The 16,526-nt window shown below is 47.4% G+C and overlaps 1 protein-coding gene across 1 annotated transcript in view; it reads left to right on the top strand.

The window, feature by feature from the left end:
- TNIP1 (TNFAIP3 interacting protein 1) overlaps positions 1 to 16,526 on the top strand; it is a 76,317-nt gene that overhangs the window by 27,550 nt on the left and 32,241 nt on the right. The window contains exons 3-5 of the mRNA XM_066590411.1: positions 4,257 to 4,388; positions 6,057 to 6,157; positions 7,703 to 7,795. Coding sequence (XP_066446508.1) covers positions 4,257 to 4,388; positions 6,057 to 6,157; positions 7,703 to 7,795 — 326 coding nt within the window. The remainder of the gene's footprint in view (positions 1 to 4,256; positions 4,389 to 6,056; positions 6,158 to 7,702; positions 7,796 to 16,526) is intronic.

Here is a 16,526-nt window from a genome sequence, read left to right as displayed (position 1 = left end):
AAATCCCCGAAGGCTAACGTGATAGTGAATGGCATTCCCTCGGCAGAATTCTCGCTTACAAAAGGCACCCGCCAAGGATGTCCCTTATCCCCAGCTCTATTTGCCATAGCCATAGAAGCCTTGGCAATCCGCCTACGATCTTCTACCAACGTAACGGGCATTAAATGGGGGGGAATAGAGAGTAAAGTGAGCCTCTACGCGGATGACACCATCCTCTTCCTATCAAACCCTGACGCCGCCTTCTCTCACGCCATGACCCACATTGATAAATTCTCCCAATTCTCCGGACTTTATATAAATTGGACCAAATCCACAATTATGTACACGAACATTAACCCTAAAATCGACCCCCACGTTACCAGATATGACCTGGCAATAGTCTCTAGGTTTAAATACCTGGGGATAATTATGTCACGCGACTATCACAACGCCATAGATGACAACATAATCCCCCTACAAGAAACTCTAAGACATAAATTTAAGAAATGGGCTAAATTGCCGCTATCAGTAGCGGGCCGTATAAACCTGGTCAAAATGGCCATCCAGCCTAAATGTCTTTACATTTTACAACATATGCCAATACAGGTCCCCAAACGGTTCTTTCAATCATTTAACTCTCTAATCACATCATTTGTATGGAACTCCACTCGATCTAAACTGAGTCTTACAACACTGCAAAGGCCGAAGGATCGTGCTGGGATGGCCCTCCCAGACCTCCGATTATATTACCTGGCAGGACAGCTGCGGAACATCCAACCATGGTTCCGACCCCAAGAAATGCCCACTGCAGATCGCTATATGGCGAAACAAGTAAAGGGCAACAATTTACTAATCTATTTAGAATTTCCAGAATGTACAAATGCAGCTGAAATCCTACCATTACACAAGCTGGCGCTCAGCGTCTGGAGAGAAGCCAAAATGCTCCAAAGGTTCCAAGATGTGGTGTCAGACCTCCCCCTCTGGGACAACCCCGGCCCATCAGCCCTACTCACCATTCCAGACACTCACTACTGGACCAACCTTGGAATCACCACGCTAGGAGACATATATAAAGATGGAATATTTCCTACTCTCACCCAGCTATGTGAGCAGCTCCAAACTCCGCACCTGCAACTATTCAGGTACTTTCAGCTAAGGCATGCATTGAGCACCCAATTCTCTCCGACCTCCACCCAAATTTCAAAGTTCCCTACGATAGGTATATTAAAATCGCAAGGCCCTAAAGGTCTGATCTCATCCCTTTATACACATTTACTATCAGCGAAACTAAACTCCAACCCACTCCCCGTCTTCGACAAATGGAAAAAGTACATTCCATCCTTAACACCCGAAGAATGGGAAGAAATAGAAGAATCCCATTTATCAGTATCTCCGGCCATAAATAACAAATTAATCCAACTATATATTATTCATCAATCTTACCTAACTCCTAGCCGCCTATTTAAAATAGGGAACACCCATTCAAACACCTGCCACAGGTGTAACCAACCGAATGCGGACTTCTGGCACCTAATCTGGAACTGCCCACTTGTCAAGACCTATTGGTCCAACGTAATAACCCTTATAAACCAACTATTAGAATCCCCCTACAATATAAATTTAGACCCCAAAATAACCCTATTTGGAATTCTGGAGGAGGAGCAGTGGCCAATATACACCTGTATATTTCTTAAAGAAGTACTCTTCCTAGCACGTAAAGAGATAGCCATGCATTGGATGGCCTCAGACCCACCCTCGATTGCACAATGGATTCAGCTCGTAAACTCGATAATACCTTATGAGAAAGTCATATATAAAAACAGAGGTTGCCCAAACAAGCACCATAAGATCTGGGACTCTTGGCTGGAGGCCTACTCTACGTTACCCACAGAATAAACAAAGTTTCACTGGAAATAACACGACCAGCGCAGGTTGCTTCGGTTCAATAGGTTTATGTTTATTGTTTAATTCAACACTGGATACAAATAATACAGTGAATTTACTTAGTTATAAAAAATAATAAATATGTTATTAAAACCAGCAGATACAGTTCAAGGTAATAAACTCCAGTCTACAATATTAAGCAGTATTTTAAAGTATGTATATTCACATGTCTTGGAATGTAAATGCAGAATAAGTGTATACATGCTACATGACTGAATGCTAATACCATACACCTTTCTTTTCTGTATCGTATATTTCATGTGATAAATAAAGCAAAGTTAAAAAAAAAACAAAACTTTTGATAACTTCTGTATGGCTCATATTTAATGCACGATGTACATTACAAAGTGCATTAATATGGCCATACAGAAGTGTATAGACCCACTTGCTGCCGCGGGACAACCCCTTTAACCCTTTGCAATCCAATTTTGGATTCAGGCTTTCCTACAGGGCTTTCTCTTTCTGCCATTATACAATGGTGCCATCTGCTGGCTAGAGCCGGTACTGCGGTATGGGACATGCTGGAGAGCCCCCAGCAACAGAGCGGCCAGTAATCTACAGTAAGAATACCCTGTCCGACGTCTTCCGACGTTGGAGCCGTACAGCCTTCAATCAGAATGTCTTCAGACGTCAGACAGTGGATTGGAAAGGGTTAAGCAAACAAAATATTCATGCCAGTTTTGTACCATAAAAGTCAGAAATCGCAGTGCACGCCATATTTGCTAATTTTCTTGTCAATTGAGAAGAGTGGGCGGGCTCTTTGGGGAGTGGGCGGGCTCTTTGGGGAGTGGGCGGGCTCTCCAAGCTTTAGGCTAATTTCATTAACATTTAAATTAAGGAAATGACTGCAGATTTCATTACTAAATGCACCAAATTTATTAAGTGGCATATCTATTCATTTGTACAAATTCCTCCTATTATCCTTTGTTCTAAGACTGGCATAAAAAACGCCAGTCTTGGCATATGTGGGCATCGGTTTCCCATATTTTCCTACCATCGCTCTTGTTACCCAGCTTTCCCGAAGCGGATCACCTGGTGATTAAAGGGGTTTTCTTTGGAGTTTTACTATTGAACGACTGGGCTCGGCCACCCTGGATCCCTGCTGGTCAACTGATTCTCGGCAACATTGGACAATGCCGGGAGCAGATGGCACAGTCAGCATTGCAGCGGCCCGGTTTGGTACCACAGACACGCCTCCTGATGAATTCAATGGCCGCTCCGCCTGCAGAACCAAACTATCTGCTTCCGGCACTGTCTGTACTGATAGCGGTGCTGGGGGGCCTGAGTGGTGGACCCCCAATGCTCAACCATGGGTGACCCATACTGAGGATAGATCGTCCATTGGAAAAGTCCCAGAAAAGACCTTTTAAAAAGCAGCTGAATGTAATTCCTATCTTTACACCTACAGTATATATGTACGGTTATTTTACCAGGTTCAAAGAGTCAACTTCACTAAACCTTGGGGGAAAATTTATGAGATCGGCTGCAATGATTGCCCATAGCAACCAATCACAGAGCAGATTTCATTTTACCACCGCACTACGAGGAATGAAAACTGAGCTGTGATTGGTTGCTACGGGCAACCGAGACAGTCCTCAGTGTAGACGCTGGCGAAGGGACATTTTGGAATACGTACAAAGAAGGAAGTGACTAACGAAATCCTCTATGTACAAATTGGTGAAGAATCCGTTAACGGAGGACATATTAACCCTTTCCAATCCAATTTGTATCCTGGTTTTCCTAGGGGGCTTACTCTTTTTCTGCCATTTATACAACAGCGCTATCTGCTGGCCAAAGCCAGTACTGCATGAGGTGACACGTTGGATAGACTCCGACAGTAGAGAGGCTGGTAATATACAGTAAGAGAACCCTGACTGGCATCTTTCAACATCGGAGCTGTACAGCCTTAAATCATAATGTCTTCAGACATCAGATAGTGGATTGGAAAGAGTTAATGGGAGGTTACATTCAACAAGATAGGGATATCATGGTTGGGGATCCCCATCTATAACCCAAGGTGCTAACACATTTGTAGAGGTGGCCGTACACCGTAGACGAGCGTTGGCCGGCCATCTAACTTGTATGCACTTTCCCTGATGTCGGGGTCTGCCGGTGGTTTATTCCCTCCTCCCCATTGAGAGCTGAGGGAGTCGGGAGGAGATAAGGAGTGTTTGACCGCCGGCTCGCCTCTCAGGTCTATGGGCATTCTTTGCCTCTGCACGCTGGTTTCCTTTCTCCCCTCTCCCCTAGTTTCTCTTTCCTTTCTCCTCCGTGACTGCTTATAACCCTTCTCTGTCAGCGCTCTCCCTCATTCTGATGTCCTCTGCTCTCAGGTGAACTGCTGGAAGAGTCGCAGAACGTCGCCCACAATCTACGCCAGAAAGCAGAAGCCCTGATAAAAGACACCCGGGACTTACAGTCTTCAGCACATCCTCACACCCCATTCACTGGGAAGATGAACGCAGGTGAGTGCCCCCTCGTTTACCTGCTCTTACAGGTGTATATTCAGGTATAGCCGACCGTGCAAGTACTGCAGCGACATGCCTTTAATGCAGGCCTTGTGATAATCTGGCATGTACCTTGCCTTGCCCAGGGTACAGACACGGGTGGGTGATATGCCCAAGTGTCGCCTATAGAATTCTAGGATGCAGCCGATGGGATTCTTCACTTGTACTAGTAATGCGGAAGATACAGAACACTCTTTATAAGATAGTACTGTGATTTATCTAGATTTTCTTTCGACTTTTTGTGTTTGTGTATTCATGGGGTTAATTACTTTTTTATTAAGAACCGACAACAAAGCATAACATGCAAATGTAACATTTTTGATTTGCACTAGGAAGCACCCTGATACAAGTCATAAAGGATACATTGTAAGATCGGGCCCTTCAACCATGGAAAAGTGGGCAACACATTTACTATGATAGGACAGCGGGAGAGGGGAAAACTAGGGGGGGTGGAGAGAGGGGGGAGGGATTGGATGGGAGGGAAGGAAGGTGGTAGCAAAACTGCACCTTAACGTGAACCCCAGACTATATAGCCAGTGCAAGCTCCGGGGTATCCGGACACGTTATCTAAAGGCATCAGAGCTGTAGAAAATTGTCCCAGCAGTTTTGATTTTGGGCTACAAGCTCTTCTGATCCATGAATCTCAGGAAATGTGGTCTGACACTCCTGTAGACTACAAACTAGGAGGATTTACAATGACTTGGGATGACCAGGCGAGTCGCTTGAAGAAACGTAAAAGAGCCGTCGTCCAGAGTTCAAAGGGACCCGGGAATTGTAGAAACTAAAGCCGTCTCTGTTGAAGATCATTGCAGCAAACCCTACTATAGAGAGCATTAACCCTTTCCAATCCAATGTCGGGCCTGCCCCGACATCATCATTTCCCTCCACAGCTCCGATGTTGGGACAGGCCTGACACTGCAGTGCAGGAGTGCATCTGCACCCGATCGGCAGACACATCGGGTGCAGATGCACTCCTGCACTGATCTTCATCCAGCACCCCCGAGGAGAAGGCAGAAAGGGTTTTTAACGCTTTCTGCCTTCTTTACTCTTTACATAGCGCTCAATTAGCGCTATGTAATGCAGAGAGATTCCGGCCGCTGATCATGGAGAATGGATGAGAAAAAATACATTTTCCCTGCACCCTCCTGAATTGACAGAGTTCAGGAGTGTGCAGGTGCTCACTGCACCGTGGGAGGACCTTCTTACCTGTCCGGCGTCTTCAGCACTCTCCCTTCTGCCTCCCAGCCCGGCGATCATGTGATCGCTGCGTGCCACCTGACCCCAGCGGTCACAGGATCGCCGAGGCAGAAGGGAGAATGTGGAAGATGCTGGACAGGTAAGCAGGTCCCTCCACGGTGCAGTGAGCACCTGCACCCTCCTGAACTCTGTCAGTTCAGGAGGGTGCAGGGAAAATGTATTTTTTTTTTCTCATCCATTCTCCCCAGCTCCAATTTATTTGGAGCTGGGGAGAATGGATGAGAAAAAATAAATGGATTGGAAAGGGTTAATTGCGTGCCAGAAGGGAGCAATTTTTGCACATTTCCACCGGATGTGAGCATGTGTACCCCGGGATGTACCACAATGCTGTGTTTGTGTATTTACATAAGTATTTCCCTATCATTTCAGTGCAGGAAAAAGGAGAAGACTTTTTGCATGTTGAGCTGTCAGACGTGAAGGACGCGGGAGCTGATGTGATCTCCACTGTCGCACCCAAAAACCCAGCAAGTGTATGTAGATTGAACTACAGGCTACTTCTTGTAGCATCAGGCTTGATTTTCCTTAGAGAAGTCTTTCAACTTTCTCTCGAAATATGACTCGTATGTACATTAAGAGGGATCATGGGGACAATCAAAGGACATGGGCATTCCTCTATGTAATGATGGCCGCCTCGGCATCCCATTCGCCTTGGGCGGAAATTCTTACATGTAAATGAGATTGCTTACTAAGAATCGGCTAACCCAGTGTTCAGGCTTCCATCCCTGGCTTCTGTCACAGGTCCCGTCTGGATTGCCGAAAATAGCAATTTTGAAACTGTTTTTGAAACTGAGACCAATATTGTCTCCGTTCGATCAGGGTTCTGTTTGTTTTTGTCATTTATGCCAAAGGGAATAGTATAGTAGGTTGTAGACTACAGTATTCTATTTGGCGTAGCTGTATGATTTAACAGAACCCTGTTCAAATGGAGACCTCATTAGGCCCCATTTGAGAAATGGAAGCCTATGGTTGTATCTAGGTTTTCATCTGGATGCTGTTTTTGGCGATCGAGATTGGAACTTGTGACAGAACCTTGGGTCGGAGGCCTGAACATGGTGTGAACATGCCCTAAGGCCTCATGTCCACGGGGAAAATCAGATCCGCTGCAGATTCTACATGTAGAATCTGCAGCGGGTCCCTCCTGCCCCGCGGACATGAGCGCCGAAAATAAGAATTTAAAAGCATTTACCTATCCGGCGCGGGCGGAGAAGATCAGCTGTTCCTCACGGCCGGATCTTCATTTTCGGCCGGCGGATGAATTCCTGACGCCGGCGGCACGTCGCCGACGTGCCGCGCGCATGCGCCGGGCACATCCGCCGAGCCGAAGCAAGGAAGATGCGGCCATGAGGAACAGCTGACCTTCCCCGCCCGCGCCGGATGGTAAATACTTTAAATTCCTATTTTAGGTCTCCCGCGGATCCGGACGGCTTCCATAGGCTTCAATAGAAGCCCGCGGGAGCCGTCCCCGCGGGAGACCCGCACGAAAATGGAGCATGGTCCGGATTTTTCCATGCTCCATTTTTTTTAAAATCCCTTTTATTGACGATCCGCGGGTATTTATCTACCCGCGGGTGGTCAATGCATCCCTATGGGATGCGGATCCGCATGCGGGAGATCCGCTGCGGATCTTAAATCATATTTTGCCCGTGGACATGAGCCCTAAGGGGTATAGGAGCAATTCTACTACTATTACTACTGTACATGTGCCCATGTAGCCACACTTATCTATGTATTCATAGTCCTGTGTCCACTCTGTAAAACCATGTATAGAGACCTACTGTAGCTGCAGGAGTGATACTGTTTGTCTGTAGGATCATCCACCCACCTTATTCGTACATGTAGATTGAAGCTCTTTGCTTGATGATGACTGATATCGCAGAGAAATTAATATTCCATATAGCTGACCTTATTCACTTTATTAGATTGGTCACTTTCCAGGAAAGGGATACCCTCACCCTCTCAATAACTGAACCTGGGAAGTGGCCTTAATAAAGTTTTTTTTTTTGTTTTTTTTTAAGGGTTCTTCATCTGAATTTGACATCCTGGAGCACGCTGAGAAAAGAAAAACTCCTGAATCCAGGCAGTCGATGAGTATTACAGCAGTTAAGCCAGTGCGTTTGTGTTTGGTTACACTTTTCTTCTCGATGTCTGACACGCGTCAGGTTTAATCTATGTGCAGATTAGCTCCTCTATTGATTACATTGAACTCGTGTTCATTCAACAGGAAAAGGACACAACAGTTGTGGATGAGCAGAGCTTGTTCTACTTCAAACAGCTGTAGCTTTGGTTCTGTTGTGGCTGCAGATACGCTTTTGGTCTCATTTTATAACCATGATTCTTAAAGCATGTCTGTAGACTCAATAGAACCGAAGCTACAGTTATTTGAAATGGGGTCGGGAATACAGAATTTACAGCTGTCACTTCAATCTGTGTGCAGAGCAGAAAGGGGATCAGGGGACAAGCAGAACAATGTCGGCCTCCTGTTTATGCTCCTGTTTCAGGGAAGGGTGACATGGACATTTGCTCATGTTATCAGCCACCCTTATCAAAAAACATATTTGAGCTCTGATTGCCACTTCCATTCTTTTTTCCCCAAAAAAATCAGTGAGATGCGCACTTGCTCATCTAATGGCTGTTTAACCTGCAAATGCTGCAGTCTTTTCTGTCCACGGCATCCAAGTGGTCTTACAGAAAAAAGCGTCAAAACCGTTTATTGCCCCTTACACAATGCTTTAAGTATTACAAAAAAACCACTAAATTAGTACTGCCACATCTTTAGCAACCGATACTCTAAAATATTACATTATCCAAAACAGTATATTCAATTAGAAAAAAAATTATTAAAGAAAATGTCAAAATGGCAATTTTCTCTTCATCTTGCTTCCCCAAAGCAGGAATAAAAAGTACCGTATATACTCGAGTATAAGCCTAGTTTTTCAGCACACTTTTTGTGTTGAAAAAGCCCCCCTCAGCTGATACTCGAGTCAGGGAAGGCTTAAAAAAACCCTCCATACTCATCTCCCAGCCGGCGTCTGTGTCTCCGGGGGTGGTGTGGCAGGCTGCTTGAATTCTCTCCGCTGTCATCCCCCACCATCCTCTTTGCTCGGCTCGGTCATCCTCCGCTGTCAGCGCTGTGTAAGTAAGAGCTGTGATTGGATCGAGCGTCAGCCAATCACAGCCGGTGCTCCATCATTCACAGCCAATCAAGCTGCTTTAGAATTCTCCCCGCTGTCATCTCCCGGCTCGGCTTTCAAATCCCCCGCCGTCAGTGCCGTGTAAGTAAGCGCTGTGATTGGATCGAGCATCAGCTGTGATTGGCTGGCGCTCGATCCAATTACAGCGCTTACTTACACAGCATTAACAGAGCCGAGCAGAGAGGACGGCGGGGAGAATTCAAGCAGCTTGTCGCACAGACACAGACGCCGGCTGGGAGGTGAGTATGGAGGGTTTTTTATAGCTCAGCTTATACTCGAGTCAATAAGTTTTTCCCAGTTTTTTGTGGTGAAACTTATGGTCTCGGCTTATACTAGGGTCGGCTAATCGAGTATATACGGTAATCAAGAAGTGGTATATACCTCTAAATGTTACCAATAACAACTACCGTGTTTCCCAGAACTATTTAAATTGACTTTTTTAATTAACTGTTAGTGGGGCTTAATTTTGGAGTAGGGCTTATATTTCAAGCATCCTCAAAAAGCCTAAAAAATCATTTGCATCCTCAAAAATTCTGGAAAATCATGCTAGGTCTTATTTTCAGGGAAACTGGGTACAAGATGTCGTGTAAAAATAAGCCCTCACATGTCTGTCAACGGAGCAATTAAACCTCTCCGGTCTTGGAATGTGGTGACACAAAGAAAAAAGTGCAATGTGCAAAAATAGTAAAACCTAATAAAAGCTATAAATTTGGCGTTCTCTTAATTCTACGGGTCGTTACGACAACATGATATTTATCCCACATGCTGAACGCCGTAGAAATGAATTCCAAGTTGCTTTTTTTTCTAAAGCTCGCAGCTAAAACTGAAAGTTATTAAAAACCTTATATATAACTGAAATCCACTTCCTATAAAAACTAGAACTCATTCCGCAAAATGCAAAATATCCTGCAGCTACATCGACAAAAAGGAATGTAAAACGTTACGACCGCTGGGATACAAAGGGGAAACAGTTTACTGTTCTTAAGGCTAAAATTAGTCATGTCACTAGAGGGTTAAAAATAGATGTAAGGCAGCGGCGTTCTGCGCCAAATGTATTTACGTGATACAGATTCAAAATCTAGAATAAAAAAAGTTACATTTCCAGGAGGAGGGAAGGGGGGACGGGTTAATATAGGATTTTTAAAGAGCTCCCACAGCTTTTCATCACCTCCAGATGTTTCCAGCACCCGCCTGGCTGTACTATGAGCCCTATGAGCTTATGTGCTGAAAATAGGGTGACCCTCTAAGTCCGGGGATGTAAGTGTTTTACTTACCCCCCCCCCCCCCCCCCCCCCCGGTGTGAGCGCTGATGGCCGCCGCTGTGCGTTGAGCGGCGCTGCTAAGTAGTCGCCCATTATAAAATTAGAAGGGTGGGCTACTTGGCGCGCTCCTCAATGCATTGAGTGTCGGCTTCCAGTGGTGACGGTGACAGTATACGTCTTGCATCCCTAGACTCGGGGTCGCCTGCTTTCATCCAATAAGCTTGGCTTATAAGGCTAAAAGTAGGCGTTAGATTCCCTTTAACCCCTTCCCACCCCATGACATACTATTATGCCATGGGAAGCATGCGGTGCTCATGAATTTACACCATAGTACATCATGGTGATTGTGCGGGCGCAGCTTCTGTGCCCTAACGATCCGCACGGTGTACTGTGCCCGTATTATAATTTGCTTGCATGATCACCGAGGGCCACGGCTAGAAGTGACAGCCAGGGCTCTGCTGAAACCGCTACGGAATTTCAGTGGTTAACAGGTGGACTCCCTCTGTCACCGCATCGGTCTTCACAGTGTGATCATGGTTGCCAATAGCAACCAATCATCCCTCAGCTTTAATTTGTTTTGCTGAGGTAAAATAAAAGCTGCTCTGTGATTGGATTCTATGGGCAACAGTATGTAATCCTCTTAGTGCTGAGGTAAAATGAAGGCTGCTCTGTGATTGGTTACTATAAATTATACTGCTGAGGTAAAATGAAAGCTGCGCGGTCATTGGTTGCTATGGGCAACCGTATTTAATCCTCTTAGTGCTGAGGTAAAATGAAAGCTGCTCTGTGATTGGTTGCCGTGGGCACCAAGAACTGTTTTTCACTGTCTGTTGATTTCCTGTTACAGTTTTGATAAATGAGGCTCTGTGTTCATCAATTTGCTCCCTGTACTCCTGTCTGGGGACAGATCATTATCCACACGGACATCCAAGGTGGAATTAGGAAGGACAGAATGGGCCGATGATTGGCGGCTCCACCAGGGTTAGACGGGGACTAAACAGAAGTCCTGAAACACTAATGTTCAGCGCTCAGTCTGGGAATTACTTGTTGGAAATAACCAGGAATACTAAATCGAGTGCGTAGACTCCATTGGTGAAAGCAAATTTGGAAGCTGCTGCATTGACCCTTTCCAATCCACTGTCTGACGTCTGAAGACATTATGATTTAAGGCTGTACAGCTCCGATGTTGGAAGACGTCCATCGGGGTTCTCTTACTGTATATTGCCAGCCTCTCTGCTGTCAGTCTATCCAACGTGTCACCTCATGCAGTACTGGCTTTAGCCAGCAGATAGCGCTGTTGTATAACGGCATAAAAAGAGTAAGCCCCCTGGGAAAACCAGGATATAAATTGGATTGGAAAGGGTTAAAACTCAAGGAAAGGCAAGAAAAATGCAAATAAAGTTGCCGAGACAACAAATTTTTTTTTTTTTTTAACCTTCTCCGGGTGGAGATTATACTGTGTACGACCGATTGACATGACAGTTTGCCTAGTTTGTGCGTGATGCTCGATCAAACAGACATTGACACATATATAGAAGATATGTTTTTATGTCCGGCCAGGGGCTGTGCCCCCTCGAGGGGCACGGGTTGGTGTAGACTGAAAACCACCAAACTGTTGCTGAAGCAGCACTTTGATACATGTATGTCTGTATCTCTTATATCTCGCTCTCTCTCTCTCTATATATATATATATATCTTTTTTTTATTTTTTTTTATTTATTTTTTTTTTATTTAGATTTTATAATTTATAACATAACTTGAAATCCAAAGATGAAAGAACCCAAAAAGTTGACACTCGGTCGCATTCCTTAAAACTTAAACGCCATCTCTATCATCGCAGCCATTGTTTATGGGGTTTTTTCGTCATGTTCCAATGGCTATAAATCAAGACATGATGAAACTTTGTAAACAGTCCTAATTAGAGGCCTTATCTGCTCCCCATTCTGCGGCACGTGAACGTTCTGTTCCCAAGGTGGAAGGCATTTCCTCTTGAAGTTGTGTAAGTCGCTCACATAGGACACATTTCCTCGTTATGCAATCTTGTAGTTTTTTGGCCTTTTGTTGTGAAATGTGTCACTGACTCATGTAATAATGGGCTTACAGCTCAGGTTTGTGTAGGTATAGTGAGTCAGCCCGCCGTGGGGTTTTCAGTATTAGGTGGTGATCTGTGTATGGCAGGGCGGTGAGTGGCGTGGAGATCCTGATATAAGAATAGCTGGGTCATCGAGGAATAAGTCATGTGCGCAGGTACAGGCTGAGCCAAGATAAGATGTCTTGGCAGCGGTGGCTTACTGTTCTGTAGCTGCGCAGGGTCACGTTCTGTATGTGTGCTGGAATTATGGGGGATCCTTCATAGAAACAGGACCCTCTACAACAGTGATGACGAACCTTTTCGAGACTAAGTGCCCAAACTGCAAAACCCACTTTTTTACTGTAAAGTGCCAACACGTCAGGGGGCGGGGCTTATCACAATGTATGATTTTACCCCCGTCGTTCTAAAAAGGACCGGGCCGCTTCAAAATAGACAGGGTGCAGATTTTGACTGCTTTTTGGACGCGGAAATACTGCAGAATGTCCTCAGCGGAAAATACTGTGGAAAATTCTGCAGCATTTCTGCATCCAAAAAGCAGTCAAAATCTGCACCCTGTCTATTTTGAAACAGCCCTGCCCATTACATACCCCAGAAATAATAGTGACTGACCTCAAGCCCCCCCCCCCCCCCCTCCCCCAGCGGCCCCAGCAATAATAGTGACCCCCCCCTAGCGGCCCCAACAAAAATAGTGACATCCCACAGCGGCCCCCAGTATAATAGTGACCCCTCCCACAGCAGCCCCTATTATCAGTTACCCTCCCCACAGCTGCCCCCAGTATCACAGTGACACCCCCCCCTCCACCCACAGCGGCCCCCAGTATCACAGTGACACCCCCCACAGCAGCCCCCAGTTGTAATAGTGACACACCACACCGGCCCCCAGTAGTAATAGTGACACCCCACAGTGGCACCCAGTGTAATAGTGACATCCCACAGTGGCGCCCCCCCCCCCCCCTCCCAAGACCCATATACTTACCCCCTCCTCCTCATGGAAGTGCCCCTCCTCCTCTGCCCGGCGCGCCCTCCAGCAGCGCTGATCGCAGTTGCACACTGACGTCAGTGTGCTGCCGGACGCCTCCTCCCCTTGCTCTCATGGAATCAAGTAGGAGACGTCAGGGGAGGGGGGAAGGAGGATCCCGGCTGCACACTGACGTCAGTGTGGGTTGGGATTAGCGCTGATAGCAGCGCTGCTAAGTGAATGCCGGCAGGGAAGTCACAGCCCCTGTTGGTATTCACTATTGTGGTGAGCAGCTGATGGTGACGCAAGCCAGCAGGGAGGGCTCTGCGTGCCGTCTCTGGCATGCGTGCCATAGGTTCGCCACCACTGCTCTACAAGATGTCTCCACTGGTATCAGGGAAGCCAACCCAAGTAGGCGCCTGCGGCGCGGCTGCGCTATAGCTCAATGGGAAGCGATTGCCTTACAGTTTCCTGAACTTGAATCTGACCTCTGTATGGAGTTTGTATGTTTTCCACATGTGTGGAGCAGATTATGGCTGCAACATAGGACTACGCAGACTGGACTGTACTGGTAGGCAAATTAGTGGTAGTGGTTCACAGCCCTTTTATCATAATTAGAGATTGTATCAGAATTTCAAGTTATGCCCTATACACAGGGGGATCGGTGGTGGTCTCATTATGGAGACCCCTGCCAATCTCAAAAATGGGGGTCCCGTATGCCCCGTCATACTCGCTGTGGGGTCACTGCAACCCACCCACCCCGCAGTGGGGAGGAGACTAAATAAAGAGCTGATTGCACAAGCGCATCGGCACTCCATTCACTTTCAATGAGACTGCTGAGACACTCAGACCCCCATTGATCAGCAAGTTATTCCTTGTCTTGTGGATAGCGAAAAACTTGAAGTTCTGGTGCAGGCCCTTGAAGTTCTGGTGCAGGCCCTTGAAGTTCTGGCGCAGGCCCTTGAAGTTCTGGCGCAGGCCCTTGAAGTTCTGGCGCAGGCCCTTGAAGTTCTGGCGCAGGCCCTTGAAGTTCTGGCGCAGGCCCTTGAAGTTCTGGCGCAGGCCCTTGAAGTTCTGGCGCAGGCCCTTGAAGTTCTGGCGCAGGCCCTTGAAGTTCTGGCGCAGGCCCTTGAAGTTCTGGCGCAGGCCCTTGAAGTTCTGGCGCAGGCCCTTGAAGTTCTGGCGCAGGCCCTTGAAGTTCTGGCGCAGGCCCTTGAAGTTCTGGCGCAGGCCCTTGAAGTTCTGGCGCAGGCCCTTGACGTTCTGGCGCAGGCCCTTGACGTTCTGGCGCAGGCCCTTGACGTTCTGGCGCAGGCCCTTGACGTTCTGGCGCAGGCCCTTGACGTTCTGGCGCAGGCCCTTGACGTTCTGGCGCAGGCCCTTGACGTTCTGGCGCAGGCCCTTGACGTTCTGGCGCAGGCCCTTGACGTTCTGGCGCAGGCCCTTGACGTTCTGGCGCAGGCCCTTGACGTTCTGGCGCAGGCCCTTGGCGTTCTGGCGCAGGCCCTTGGCGTTCTGGCGCAGGCCCTTGGCGTTCTGGCGCAGGCCCTTGGCGTTCTGGCGCAGGCCCTTGGCGTTCTGGCGCAGGCCCTTGGCGTTCTGGCACAGGCCCTTTAATTTAGTAGTCCATATAATAACCTCTATATAATGCTAAGATATTTTGCAGCACTTCGCAAAATCTGACACCACATACAGTAATAGACTAATAAACAATAGGGGGGAGGATCCTGCTCATAAGAGCTTACAATCTATGAGGAAATGGGGTAGATACAAGAAGTACAAGTGCTTGCTGAGTGCAATGGTTTAGCCATCTTATACTGGGGGCGCCATGCACCACACTCTTAAGAAAGCTGTCTGAGACACAAAATCTGTCTTTGTTGACCATAATAACCAATCACAGCACAGCTTTTGTTTTTACTTCAGCGGTATAAGAAAAGAAAGCTGCATTGTGATTGGCTGCCGGGCTACTTTTCCGTGGCCCGCGCTGTATAAACCAGTTACCAGCTGGTTTATACAGCGTATAAGTATTGGGACCCTTGTGAGGAGCAGACTGGGGGAAAGCAGAGTAGGGGGCCGGAGGAGATTGGGACTAGAGATGAGCGAGCATACTGGCTAAGGGCAAATACTCGAGTGGGGGGGGGGGGGGGATCTTTTTGAAGTGATGTTTTTGAAGGCGGCAGGAAGTGGCGAGGGCAGGTACAGTTCGTCTGGAAGATCTGCAAACTTTTTCACTTTTTTACGTTTTGTTATGCTGTGGTCTAGTTTTCCCCATCGTTCTCTTCTCCGTGCCACAAAGTGACAACAGAATGTGAGAAATCTTTTGTAAATTAAGAATAAATTAAGTTAACCTTTTGCAGTGACCTAAGTATTCACGCCCCGTACTTAGTTGCAGCACCTTCAGCAGTGGTTCCAGCCTTCTTGGGTCTGATGCCACAAGGTTTGCACACCTGGATTTTGGATTTTCTTCCATTCTATGCAGATCCTCTCCAGCTCTGTCAGGTTGGATGGGGGCCATCTGTGGACGGCCATTTCCAGGTCTCTTCAGAGCCGTTCGTTTGGGTGCAAGTCAAGACTCTGTCCGGGCCACTCCAGGGCATTCACAGAGTTGTCCCAGAGCCCCTCCTGTGATGTCTTGGCTGTGTGCTTGGGGTCAGTGTCTTGTTCTGCCCAGTCTAAGGTCCCTTGGACTTTTGGATCATGTTTTTATAAAGATCATCTCTGCACTTTGCTCCATTCAGCTTTCCAACAACCCCGACTGGTTTCCCCTTCCCCAGCATGATGCTTCACTGTAGGGATGATATTGGGCAGCTGATAAGCAGCGCCTGGTTTCCTCCCAGCCTGACTGGTCTCCCATCCCCCAGCATGATGCTCCACCACCAGGCTTCACTGTAGGGATGGCATTGGGCAGGCAATGAGCATTGCCTGTTCTCCTCCTACCCTGACCGCTCTCCCATCCCCCAATATGATGCTTCACTGTAGGGATGGCATTGGGCAGATGATGACCGGCACCTGGTTTCCATCCACCCTGACCAGTCTCCCATCCCCCAGCATGATGCTTCACTGTCAGGCTGGTGTTGGACAGGTAATAAGCGGCACCTGGTTTCCATCCACCCTGACCGTCTCCCCTCCCTCAGCATGATGCCGCCACCACCAGTCTTCACTGTAGGAATGGTATTAGGCAGTTGATCAGCGATGCCTGGTTTCCACCCACCCTGACCGGTTTCCTATCCCCCAGCATGATCCTCCACCACCAGGCTTAACTGTAGGGCTGGTGTTGGGCAGGTGATAAGCGGCACCTGGTTTCCATCCACCCTGACCGTCTCCCCTCCCTCAGCA

The sequence above is a fragment of the Eleutherodactylus coqui genome, chromosome 2, assembly GCF_035609145.1.
Source record: "Eleutherodactylus coqui strain aEleCoq1 chromosome 2, aEleCoq1.hap1, whole genome shotgun sequence".
Lineage (NCBI taxonomy): Eukaryota > Metazoa > Chordata > Amphibia > Anura > Eleutherodactylidae > Eleutherodactylus > Eleutherodactylus coqui.
The sequence above is the reverse complement of the archived record's forward strand: the minus strand, read 5'-3'. Positions and strand labels throughout refer to the sequence as shown.